Below are 12,849 nucleotides of genomic sequence, written 5' to 3' on the forward strand. Positions count from 1 at the left end.
AAAAATATATTTTTTTTAATCATGAAAACTACTCGATAGATTCTAATAATAATAATTAATTTTACACTATAAAAACAGTGAAATTGGATGCTAATTATGAAACAAATTCACCAAACCAACTTTATTAGAGTGGGTAAATTTATTTCCCATGAAATGCTGGTGGTGGGGCACTCAAATTCAACTGCTTACCCTTTTGTAGTACTTGTTTTGGTTTAGATTCAAAAGCAATTTTTTTTAAAAAAAGAAAGAAAAGAAAAAGACCTGCCTCTTTCATTACTAACATCGCCTTAAATGTATTCCTACTTGTAATGAACCAAAAATAAGAAGCTTATAATTGAGGATTATCAATACCAAAACTTTGCATTCTATCTACATCAAATTCTCTTTATATGTATGGTAAAGTACATAAATAGTCCCCGACTATTGACTGATGTTTTGTTGAGTCCCTCGACTATTAAGTTACAAAATGGTCCTCTGATTATAGTGTGTTACTTTGTTGATTCCCTCAACTATTAAAAGTTATAAAATGATCCAACTATTGGGTAAAGTACACAAATAGTCCCCCGGCTATTGGGTGAAGTTTTGTTGAGTCCCTCCACTATTAATAGTTACAAAATGGTCACCCAACTATTGGGTAAAGTACACAAATAGTCCCCCGACTATTGGGTGATGTTTTGTTGAGTCACTCGACTATTAAAAGTTACAAATGATCCTCCGATTATAATGTGCTGCTTTGTTGAGTCTCCTGACTATTAAAAGTTACAAATGGTCACCCAACTATTTAGCATGTTCCAAACTCGTCCTTTTTCGTTAAAAATTTGACAACCTGAGTTGGATGCTAACCCGTTGATTGAGATATGATATTTTTTGAGATTCTGATATCAAATTTTTCATATCTTAATCGGTAGTTAACATCCAGCTCAGAATGCCATCCATTTTTAACGGAAAATGATGAGTTAGAACATACTAATTAGTCGAGTGACCATTTTGTAACTTTTAATAGATGAGAGACTCAACAAAGCAATACCCTATAGTCGGATGACCATTGTGTAACTTCTAATAGTCAAAAGACTCAATAAAACATATATAAATAGGAGTTTACTTATTTTTTATTGAAATATTATCCTTTTACGAATAAAAAAATCGATTTCTTAAATTTTAAGTTAATTCAAATTATTTTAGTTAGTCGAGTAAATTCAAATTTTTGATTCAAATTTTGTGTTTGAGTTTATTTCCTATTTTCAAATTTTATATAACCAAAAAATTAAAAATTAAAATGACGTCATTTTGATCTTTAAATAAATATTTTAATTATTTTACAATTTGGTCTTTAATTTTCTTGTTTATACAAATCCCTCTTAGTTTCAAGTTCATTTTTATCAAATTTGAACTACATACTCCTCAACCACCATAGAATACCTATGTAGCTTCAATTTTTTAACATCAAATTTTCTCTTTTTCAATTTAATCCCTTAATTTTGGACGATTCTCTTGTTTCTTCAACTCTTCCTTCGTTTTAAGTATATTTTTTATCAAATTTGAACAAGATACTCTTTTACCATTTTATAATACCTATTTAACTTCAATTCTTCTGTTTTGACTATAAATTATCTATTTTTACAATTTATTCCCTCACCTTTGTATTTTATTCAATTTGGTCATTCGATTGAAACTCTTTGAAAAAAAATTCTCATCAATTCATTATTCCTTCATTCTTCTCATCAATACTTTATAATCAAAATTCATTATTTAAAAAAAAAAGCATTATAAACTTGTGCCTACTCTTATTTGTCTGCCCACTTATTTTAAACATGCGACTTCAACAATTCAATTAAAAATAATCAAGTAGACAAAGGAAGAATATATACATTTCCAGAAATCCACTTCAAGTCAAGAGGTACATTGAACCAAGCAAGTCTCAGTGATTTCTTACAAGTCTTGTTACCAAGTTCTACATCATATCTACATATCAACTAATCTACCCAAAAAAGGAAGAAGCAAGCCACGAATACCGTATATATTACAGACATCCTACCAAGTGAAGATATCGGGATACCGAGTTTCTGTTAGCGTTGACGGCCGAACTCAACATTCTTATCCGGGTCATTTGCAAACAGTCTTCAATCTCTTCGCAGCCTGAACAAATCCCACAATGACCTGCAGCTCATCCATTTGCTACACCAAGAGACACAAATTACATCATGTAAATAGAGTTTGTTCGGAAATTGTCGGATCTCATTCGTGCTAATAAGTTACCTGTGACACAAAATGCCTTTGAACAACATCAACTAGTTGCTCCTTTGATGGATTGGGGATAGCATCCACCTAGAAATGGAAAAGGCAATGACATTTAAACAATTTCCTTTTCTTTTGTTATAAATGTACCATGAAAACACTTACAAGATTGAAGTGTCGCCAATATCTCCATAAAGCAGTTTTCTCAAGTTTGCTGAGATCAACATTCTACAGAGAAAATATAATGAAAAAAATAAAACACTATTAATTCAAAGAATAGATAGCTAACATAGTTTTCCAATAAACCAAAACTTACTTAAAAACCGGATGCAAGCTCAATAAAAGTCATTATTTACCGTGGAGCCACGGGTAGTGGAAACAGACCCCTTAGACTGCGAGTCACAAGAAAGAGACCTGCTCGTAGTCCTGTGAGAAGAACCGGTCGATTTATGTGTTCTATGCCTCGACCTGTGGGACTTTTGAGTGTCATCGGAGGCTGGAAATGAAGACAGAGAACAACGAGGATTAAAGAACAAAAGCATGATGGGACCGATACAAAGATAAAAGCATTGATACATTGAAGCTAAGAAATAGCAAGTGTTATAGTGAAGACACAAAGGATCCTATGTTCCATGCTCAACCACATTTCACTGTAAAGAAATTATCATCCAAAATCATATACCTGAATGGTTGATCACAAAATTAAGTAATAACTAGAGATCAAAAGCCAATAAGGATGATAACCATAGCACTAGCATCCGAGGCAGAGAGGTCTTACACACAACATGAGTACTCGACGACACCAGTAAACGAAATATCTTTTCCACTACTGCGAATTTCAAAAGAAAAGAACTAACCCATGTCTGATTCATTACACTGCATGTTTTCGAATTCAAGATCATCATCCTCTTCGTTACCAGTAGGTGCTTCAATTACGCTGAGTGCATTTCTTTGCAGCTTCACTTCTATGCCATTTGTAAGAACCTGTGGTTTTTAGTAATTAGGCAAACAAATATTAGTATCAGCTGCACTGTAAATAAAACCCTAATCTACTAAATAATGCTAAATAGTCAGCCAGAATTAGCATTGTCAATTTGTATTTCAATCCACTAGCCAATCCAGAGTCTTTTTTTTAAAAAAACTTGGTCTTGAATACATGTAATTCAAGGGGAAATCTATGAATTTGTCAAAAGAAATCAGCTGTGTCGGAGAAAAAGTCCAGCTCTATCTCTGAAGCTAATCAACAAACTATGAATTAATGGCATAATAAACCATTCGATTCACAAATGAAAGTTACAAAAAATGGGGAAACAAAGAACAAAAAAAAGTAGGGTTTTTCTCTTAAAAAAAATTGAAAAAAAATCAATATTCATTGTAAAGATCCAGATAACAACTATACATTAAGAAAAACACTTGAAAATTCCAGATCCATTGGCTAACACTTGCATGCAATCAAAACCCACCTCGAAAACCTCAAATTTGCACCTTGTGACCAATACAAAATTGATTTTTATTTGATAAAATGAGACGGATCAAATTCTATAAAATTTAGACAAGAAATTTCCAAATTTGCAGTTTTAGTAAATAGAAAATAAATCGTATAGAACAGGGCATTCAATTGTGTTACAGAGAAAAAAGGATTCAAACCAAAATCAAATATGAAGAATGGAATGTACAAAAAGGTTTACTCGATAATTGAAAACCTCAAATTGAATCCACATTACCTTTTGAAAAATAAATTTTGAATTTACTTAATCTTGATAATATAAACATTATGAACCAATTTCCAGATCAAACCGCAAAAACCCATTTTCCGGCCAAAACTTAAAAAAAAAAACCGCAATTCCAAAGAATTACCAGCCAATGCCACCCGCCAAGTCCGACAGCCTTCTTGACCACGCCGTGAAGACCAACGAGAACCGATTTAGTACGGTTATTCCCGGTGACAACCACTTTGGTGTGACGTGGCAACACCGATAGCTCTTCTTCGCTACTGTCACCGCAACTCTGTAACTGAGAGAAACCACCGCCATTGACGGAACTCTCCATTCCCTCCAACATTAGTTTCTCCAACAACAAAAAAGAAGTCCCAACTCAGTGAGTCGATCAGGTGGGTCAAACTCGGTAAAAAAACACAAAGTTAAGGATCAAAATTACATTGGATCGAAAGATCATACATTGGTGAACACGTAGATGCGATTTTCGTAAGCGAAAGAGAGAAACTGCGGAAAAATATGAGACTTTTGTATTAAAAAAAAGGGGGAAATAAAGTTGAGAGAGAGAGAAAACAAAAATCAAAGTTGTTTCTTTTTTCTACCGAAAGGAAGACGAGAGTTACTTGTTTTGTTTACTGGTTGGTGTCGCTAGGAATCCCGACAAAAAGAAACGGACCAATTAGAGAATGCCACGTATGGAGATGAGAGTTTTCTCGTCAATCATTCGTTACAGAGAGGAGAAGAAGAGCGGGTTTTTTTTTTTTAAGGAGCGGTTTTATTTTGTGGGGGTTGACCGTTTGACTGGCAGTGAAAATGGAGTACATGGGTATAGTAAAATCACCAGAATTGCTCTCCTTTCACATTTTTAACCTAACCTTTTACCACGCCTCTTTCGCGGCTTTATGTTAATTCAATTACAATTAAATATTGCCACTAAATTTCATTACATCATGTTTCTTTCACTAATGTTACATTTTAATGTGATTATTAATTTTTGGATAATTTTCTTTACTTTCATATTTTTTGTCAAAAGCATTCTTTAAACTAAATATTTTTTTAAATCTGAATAATGAATTATATATATATATATATAGGTTTAAGAGTTATTTTTGCTTATGTAGTAGACTTAATTTATCATTTTTATTCTTATAGTATTTCCGTATCAATTTAACCCTCAAAGATTTAGAGACATCATCTTAATCCTTGAAGTCCGTTTTGATTAACAGAACCATTAGTCTTCTACATTTGTGGACGCAACAATTTCAACGTCAGTCAATATTACTTATGTGACTTGATGATGGTGTGGCATTTATTAAAAAATAAATAATAAAATATTTATTAAACACAACGATTAAAAATCCTTGAAATTTTAAAAAATATTCTAACCGTTGTATTTAGTAAACATTTTAACCAAATTCTTATTCCAGAGACTCATAAGGCTAACGATTATGTTAGTCAAAATGAGCAACAGACTTCAAGGGTTAGGATGATGCTCCTAAACAACTTAGAGAGTTAAATTGATGCGAAAATACCATATTAACGAAAATGATAAATTAGACCTCCTAAAAACAAAGATAACCCTTAAGCCTATATTATATTTATAATCACCTCAAATATATTAGAGATTCAAATATATTAGAGATTTAAAATATTAAAAACTTTTTTGAATAGTAAAATATTAAAATCATTTTATGCATAAAATATTAAAATTTTAAATTCATTTTTACTTTTAATCTTGTATAAATTAAGATTTAAATATATATAAAATTTATCCAATCATTAAATTTGTTTTTATGGTTTAACAGCTTTCGTACTCACATAATGACCTAGGTTAGAATCTACATTAACCTAAATATTTTATTTTTCTTGTATTAACTAGAATAGGTTAGAATCTAAGAATCTATGTCATAAGCGTGAGATTTGGCCCAATGGTTGGAGTGTGCCTTTATCACATCTCAATCCTAGGTTTATTTCAAACCTACACTATTTTTTTTCTACTTATTTTTCTTTTAATTATAGGGTTATACGTGTCACCTTTTTATTAAAAAAATTTATTAAATTTAATAAATTACGTTTGATTAGACAGTAATATATACCATTGATTAGAAGATTAAATTTATTAAATTTAAGATTAAATTAATAAAATATATCATTTTTTTAATAAGTTAATTTCATAAAAAAAACGCAAAGAATTGATACAAGAGTCAAACCCCACCGCGCATTACATTGAATCTCATGACCTAATCAGAGACAGAAATCGTAGAACTTACTGTGTACTTAACCAAGACAACTATTACCCGGGTCTCCCTAGCTCTCTTTCCATGCAACCTGCCATTTCGCTCTTGTCAAATATGATAAACAAATGCATTAACTCTTTCGTCAAATGTTAACGACATGTGGTTTGATTGATATACTTTAATAGTGTTGAAATAATATTTTGCAATTAGTTACGAGTTGTTAGTAATTAGTTACAGATAGACTGTTTGTATAGCAGTTATATAAACACTTACACTTTGTACATTAATGATGTGTGATGATTATACATAAGGAATTAATCTTTAGTGGGTTGAGTATTTTAACAAATAATTAAGTGATATGATTGACAAAACTGAAAAATAAGTGGTCAAAATAAAAAAATTATAAATTTTTAAGTAAAGCCCTTCAATAATTTTTTTAAAAAATCTAGATCTAAACTCACGCCATGTGTAGATTACTTTGCTCAAATCCAGGTTTTTAAAGGAGAACAAAATTCTCTTAATCACTAGACCACTCCAAGAACTCAAAATCTTCTATGGTTAAATGGTCATGACCGTAAGTTATCCTAAAAATTTAAAGACTAAATAATTTTAGTATTTATAAAATGATAAAATTGATTATTTAAACTTTTCCTAAAAGCATCCAAAGATGAAAATAAATACCAATAATTTAATAATAAAAGGAAGATTAATTTGGGTGATTACAATAAAAAAAGAATTCATTAAATGATCTAAGTAGTAAATAGAAGTGTTGTTCTTCGTTAAAGTCTTGAGTTCGAACAATAAAGTATGCATGATATCATAGTTTATTATTCATTACCTAAAAAAAATTCTAAACAAAAATAATAAAAATAATAAAAACTATTTCAAATACCACTAAACTTTCTTTGTTAACTCGCTTATGCCATTGAACTTTCAATTTTATCAAATATAGCACTGAATTTTAGTTTCACATCAATTATGTCATTTCATCGTTAAATTACTAACTAGACGATGACAAGGATAATTGTTGTTGATGTGACATGTCACCCAAAATGATATCATTTTGGGTGTGTTTGTTCTGATGTTTAAGATGGCATCATTGTAGACACTGAACTTTAGAGGTGTATTAGTTTTGCCGTTAAATTTTTAAGTAATTTACTATTTTGGCACTCGGTTTCTTTCAATGGTCATCTTATGAAGCCAATTTTGAGATATACTTCTCGTCTTCTTGAAATAATACTTTTCATTGTTCAAATTTTTAGATAAATATCCTAAATCTCGTAAATCTAAGAAAGTCTCCAAACATCTAAAAATAGTTTTTTTGTTTAATTTTGTCAATTTTGAGTGAGTTTCATGAGAAAAAAATAATCACATGAGAAGAATGAGGAGTAAAATGCGAACATTTTGGTACCAATTTTACCGTAAAATATTATTATTGATGAGTAATAATTGGCTATTAGTGACGATGGAAAAGTGTAATGCCAAAAAAGTAAATTGTTAAAAGTTTAATGACAAAACCGACACACTTCTACAGTCCAGTCGACATTAGAACAATATCGCCAAAATAAAGTCATTTTGGTGTGGCATGTCATGTCAACAAACGTTAGTCATATCATTGTCTCGTTATTGACATGGTGACATACTTGAATGTAAAATTAAAGTTCAATGTTATAAATGAAAAGAAAATTAAAAGTTCAGTGATATAAATGAATTAGCGAACAAAGTTCAATGTATCTAAAGTTAGGGTTTTCATGGTCAGTTAACCATATTATTTAGCTAAACGACAAGTTAAGCATTTCTTAATAGTTCGATAACAAGTTAACCTACGATTATCTTGTTATAATTATTTTCAAATACAACCTAACATGAAAGTTTCGAAACAAATCGACGATAGGAATATATATATATAGATGCATTTTATTTTTATTAAACATATATATTATGATATATATTCAATCTTTAGTTTAAAATCTTGTATTTATTTAATTTATAATTTATTTGTAATTTAAATCTCTCTAAAAATATATAATTTATTATGTATAATATATTAACAATTAATTGATGGTTAATTATTTATTAAAATTCATAATTGTAATTATAACCATTAATTAATATTTTTAACAGTTTGATTAGTCAAAATTATTTAATGTTAATGATATAATTAATTAATCTATAAAATATAATAATTATACCAACTAACAATTACGATTAATAATTATAGTTTTTTTGTCCTCCCATTCCAAGACTTTACCTTTACTAATCTAAATTGACTCGAGTTACCATCTGACTTTAATAAATAAATCTTCAAACAAATTTTTTTTACATACATAAATATTCAAATTCAAAGAATTCATAAGGGAGAGCCACTTGGAGAGGGCAAGCGCTACTTGTCATCGGTGTTTGTGTTTTCCTGTATGGGATATCCCTTGCCTTCTTTTCCTCAATTCACCGACTTGCATCGCATGATTATCAATGATTAATTATTTAAAAAACTTATATAAATTTAAATATTAAAAAATAGCTATAAATTTTAAATATAAATGAAAATATGAAAATAATAATAATAATTTAGTTGAAAATATAGAAAAACTTTTCATATTTACATATTAAAATTTAAGCATAAAAGTAAAACAATATTTAAATCTAAATTAAGTTTTGAATTGGAGTAAAATTCAAGCTTTTTAAACCGTCAACGGTACACATTTATTGTTTCGAATACAAATTGATCAAGATATTAATTGTGCAATATAAGTGATTACATTCCAGTTTAGCAAATAAATAATTGAAGATGACAAATGTGACTTCCGTTGGATTATTTGGGCAAGAATCTAAGAGTCCTATTTAAAGTAATATCACTAATAAATAAATAAATAAATAGAATTATGACATTAAGGGTGTCTTTGATTCACGGAATGTAAAATTATCAGTGGGAATAAAAGATTACCAGAGAATACGATTACTGGGAATGTTGTATTTTGTGTTTAGTTGATTTAGCAGGAATGTAAGATTATGTTTGGTTAAATGAATAAAAGATTATTGGAATGTATATTTGACCAAATTATCTTTATTATATATTTATTTTTTAACAAGTTGAATTCTATTATAATATTACTATAAGATATTTATATATTTTCTTTAAATATTTTAAATTCATAAAATTTATATAATTTTTTTACAAAATTAAAATATAAAAAGGTTTAATGAAATGGTCAAATTTTATTTTAACCCTGAACTTCATATAAAATTTTAATTATAGATTTTTTTTGTAAATCTAAAATAGTTTAAGGATAAATTTATAATTTAATATTCGTAGAATTTTTATTATTTAATGACAGAAGAATGATATTTTTGAAAATAAAAAAAATTAAAGGCATCTTAATATAAAACGCCGATAATCCAACAATACCTAAAAATAAAATAATAATTATTCCCTGTAATATACCAAAAAAAATCTATTGTTGATAATAAAATTACCGACCAACCAAAAGAAAAAATATAGATTTCATTCCCTAATAATCTCATTTTCATATTCCCTTAGCTAAACACGCCTAAGCGTATGCAGGAACCAAGTCGTGAAAGGGGGACATGTTCATATCGGCATGTGTAATCATCACAAGGTGGACTTTTTTGAATACCTCCCAAAAAAAAAAATCAGAAGAAAATTAAAAAAAAGAAAACAAAGCATTTGCTATGTATATTTAATATTTCTATTTCTATTTGTTTAAAATATGATTAAGTGGTGTGAATTAATTTATTTAAGTGGTTAAAGAAATTTTTATTATTTTTAGAGGTCATGTATTTGAATACTAGCGATTATAAAAGTGATTGAATGTTTATTATCAAATGATTGAGAGTATATAAAACAAATACTACTTTATAATCACCTTTAACTTAATAAAAAAATATGATTAAGTGTATTATTATGTATAATTGCAATGTAAATGAAAAACAATTGAATTATTTATATACTTACAATGTGTGAATTGCCACTATTCGTAATCATTATTTTGACGATAAACACTAGAAGATTTATTTATTTTTTCATACAACTAAAAATAGTTAGTTTTATTAATAAAAAGAAATATTAGCAATTATAATGAAAGTTAATCATTATAATAGTAAATTAAATATATAATTAGGAAATCAAACAAAGTATAGATATGAACAGATCTGATTGCATCAGCAAATAAATCACAATAGGAAATCAAATTATTGAAAGACCACCGACAATAGTAAATCAGAGTCAAGCATCATGAAAATATCTTAATACAAACCACATATCCAAATCTAATCTAAGAGTTCAAGGCATGTAATATCAACATGATAATGAATAAGTGTCATCTTGATCAATCAGACGAGACCAAATCCAACCATAAGCAAATTAAAAGGAAAAAAAATGACCAAACGACTAATAACAAAGATCGAAATCATACAAAAAGTAAAGAAAAGCCTACCATAAAGGCAAAGGAAAGCGTTCCATAAAGATAAAATATTACAAAATAAAAATACAATATAAGAAAATAAAAAAATAAATATTAAAAATCAACAACCAATACCAAAACTAATATTGTCGTCAGTTAAACAAATAAAAGAAGAAAGGACAAACAACACAAGAGAAAACTCAGCAGTTACAATTCACTAGAAGATTTATTTATTTATTTTTGAATAAATATACCTAGGGGAAGAAGAAAGGGGAATTTTTACTCATAATAAATGAAGTACCCCAAAATTTCATCTAGTGACCAAAATGAAAATTTTGAAAGTTTAGTGGACAAAGTACAAACTTCATAAACATTTAGGGAACAAAGTGTAATTTAGAAAGTTATGTAATTTGGTCCCATAAATGAATAGATTACCCCAAGAATAACGTTTTCGTGGGAATCAACTTTTTCGTATGAATTTTGAATTAAAACTATAAAGCGATGAAGTTTGAGAAAAACCTGGATAATCGAATCGAATTAGATTTTTGAGATATTTTGAAGTGGATGATAAGGCAAGGTAAAGAATGTGATTTCCATTTTTTAAATTTGAAGGATTTAATGTGGATCATTGAATTTAAGATAATTTTTCAATGTTAAATATGAACCGTTGGATTTAAGTGTCTAAATTTTAATTTTTGGAAAATTGCAAGGGTAAAATTGGAAGATGAGAATTTTTTTGTTCATATTTGACTATGATGATTTAAGGGATGATGAAAGCATGGTAATTTAGTAATTATCATGAAATTCAAGGGTAAATTGGTAAAGATATTTAAATTCTAAGGGTAAATTGATAATTTTGCATTAAGTGAATTTTTAATTCATTTATTTAATTAAAGAAAGATGAAGAAATTTCAAGAGTTTGGCTTCATCTTTCAAGCTTCGACGTGAGCTCCTCCTAAAGTAAGAAGTTTTCCTTTTTCTTTTTTATTTTATATTTTTAAGCTTGAACACTTGATTTTTGGGATAGAGAATTAATCTACTTGAAATTCTCTATCATTTGGTATAATTATTTCATGGAAATCATGCTTGGATGATGAATTTTATGATTTGGGTGGATGAAGAACAAGTTTGATTTTGGTGATTTAAAGCTTGATTTTTATGTTATTAAGGTTGTAGATTAATTTTCAACCTTATGTGATGAGTAAAATTTATTGAATTTGCGTATATAAGTTTTGACTAAGCTAGGATTCATGGATATTGGTTGAATTTTGATTGAATTTGGTGTTTGGATGATTGGAATTGCATGAATTTAATCATAGAAGCTTGAATTCATGCTTGAAATTGAATGAAAAATACACCTTAATTTCTTAATTAGGTTCTTCCATGAGGAAATATTAGGGGGAAAATGTTCAAAAATTTTCTAAGATCATATTAGATGAGTTTTACATGCTTTGGAAGTTAGTTTGGATCAATTTGGTACCTTGAGATAGTAAAAGGACTATATTGCAAGTTTAGGGAATTGTGAGACATTGAAGTAAAAAAATTCAATTAAAAGAATTCAATGTTAAAATTTATTATTTGGGTGATTAATTTTAAGTTAAAATATTGATATAAGATCAAATTGCAAATTTGGTAAAGTGTGATGGTTGAATTCGAATGGATTAGTAGATAAAGGATTGAATTGTAATTATGCAAATGTGAAGGTATTGAATTGAATATATTTTACAATGCTGGAATGTTTGGGATTGACTTGAATAAGTAAAAATGATGAAGGATCAAGATACAAGTTGTAAGAATTAATGAAAAATTAAGGATTCAAAGTAATGAAAACTGTTTAAATTTTTAAATTTGATAGTAAGTTTGAAAAATCACCATAAATTCTATAAAAATGATTAGGATATGATTTTTATACCGTTGTGTTCATATGTCAATATATTTTTGTTTAAAACAAACGGGGATCAATTTTGAATTATATAATGAAAGATATGAAATTTTGAAATCTAGTTTAAAACAAACAGGGTAATAGATTTTGCTCAAAACAGATTCAGGAAATTAGATTAGAAAGTTCACTAAAAATTGTACAAGTTGAATTAGAAGGATTTCTTTATATGGTTAGATTCATTTTCAAATCTAGTTTCAAACGGGAGAAACAAAATTAAATTCTAGTGTGTAGATTAATATAGAATAATGATTCTTTTAGGGTAGTGCAAGTTGTCAGAATATGGAAATTTTAGAATTGAA

The 12,849-nt window shown here is 28.2% G+C and overlaps 1 protein-coding gene across 2 annotated transcripts; it reads right to left on the bottom strand.

Annotated features, from left to right (window-relative positions):
- Window positions 1-1,853: 1,853 nt before the first annotated feature.
- On the bottom strand, window positions 1,854-4,467 carry LOC120182412. Of its 2 annotated transcripts, none has more exons than XM_039187398.1 (6): window positions 4,093-4,467; window positions 3,093-3,219; window positions 2,592-2,731; window positions 2,401-2,460; window positions 2,257-2,325; window positions 1,854-2,175 (listed from the first exon to the last, which is right to left on the bottom strand). In XM_039187398.1, the coding sequence occupies exons 1-6, from the start codon at window positions 4,294-4,296 to the stop codon at window positions 2,104-2,106; spliced, it is 672 nt and encodes a 223-aa protein (XP_039043329.1). In that variant the 5' UTR covers window positions 4,297-4,467; the 3' UTR covers window positions 1,854-2,103. The 2 variants fall into 2 exon arrangements, with proteins under 2 accessions (XP_039043329.1, XP_039043328.1); XM_039187397.1 differs by having other exon boundaries at window positions 2,401-2,463; window positions 4,093-4,466.
- Between the last annotated feature and the right edge of the window lie 8,382 nt (window positions 4,468-12,849).

The sequence above is a fragment of the Hibiscus syriacus genome, unplaced genomic scaffold, assembly GCF_006381635.1.
Source record: "Hibiscus syriacus cultivar Baekdansim isolate YM2019G1 unplaced genomic scaffold, ASM638163v2 tig00112649_pilon, whole genome shotgun sequence".
In the NCBI taxonomy this organism is placed as follows: Eukaryota; Viridiplantae; Streptophyta; class Magnoliopsida; order Malvales; family Malvaceae; genus Hibiscus; species Hibiscus syriacus.

Excerpts from the sequence above, each read along its gene's own strand:
- LOC120182412 (XM_039187397.1), bottom strand. The coding sequence starts at position 4,296 with ATGTTGGAGGGAATGGAGAGTTCCGTCAATGGCGGTGGTTTCTCTCAG. Across the intron at positions 2,326-2,400 it reads ATTGGCGACACTTCAATCTT|GTGGATGCTATCCCCAATCC; the intron begins GTAAGTGTTTTC and ends TTCCATTTCTAG. Across the intron at positions 2,176-2,256 it reads AAAGGCATTTTGTGTCACAG|CAAATGGATGAGCTGCAGGT; the intron begins GTAACTTATTAG and ends CTCTTGGTGTAG.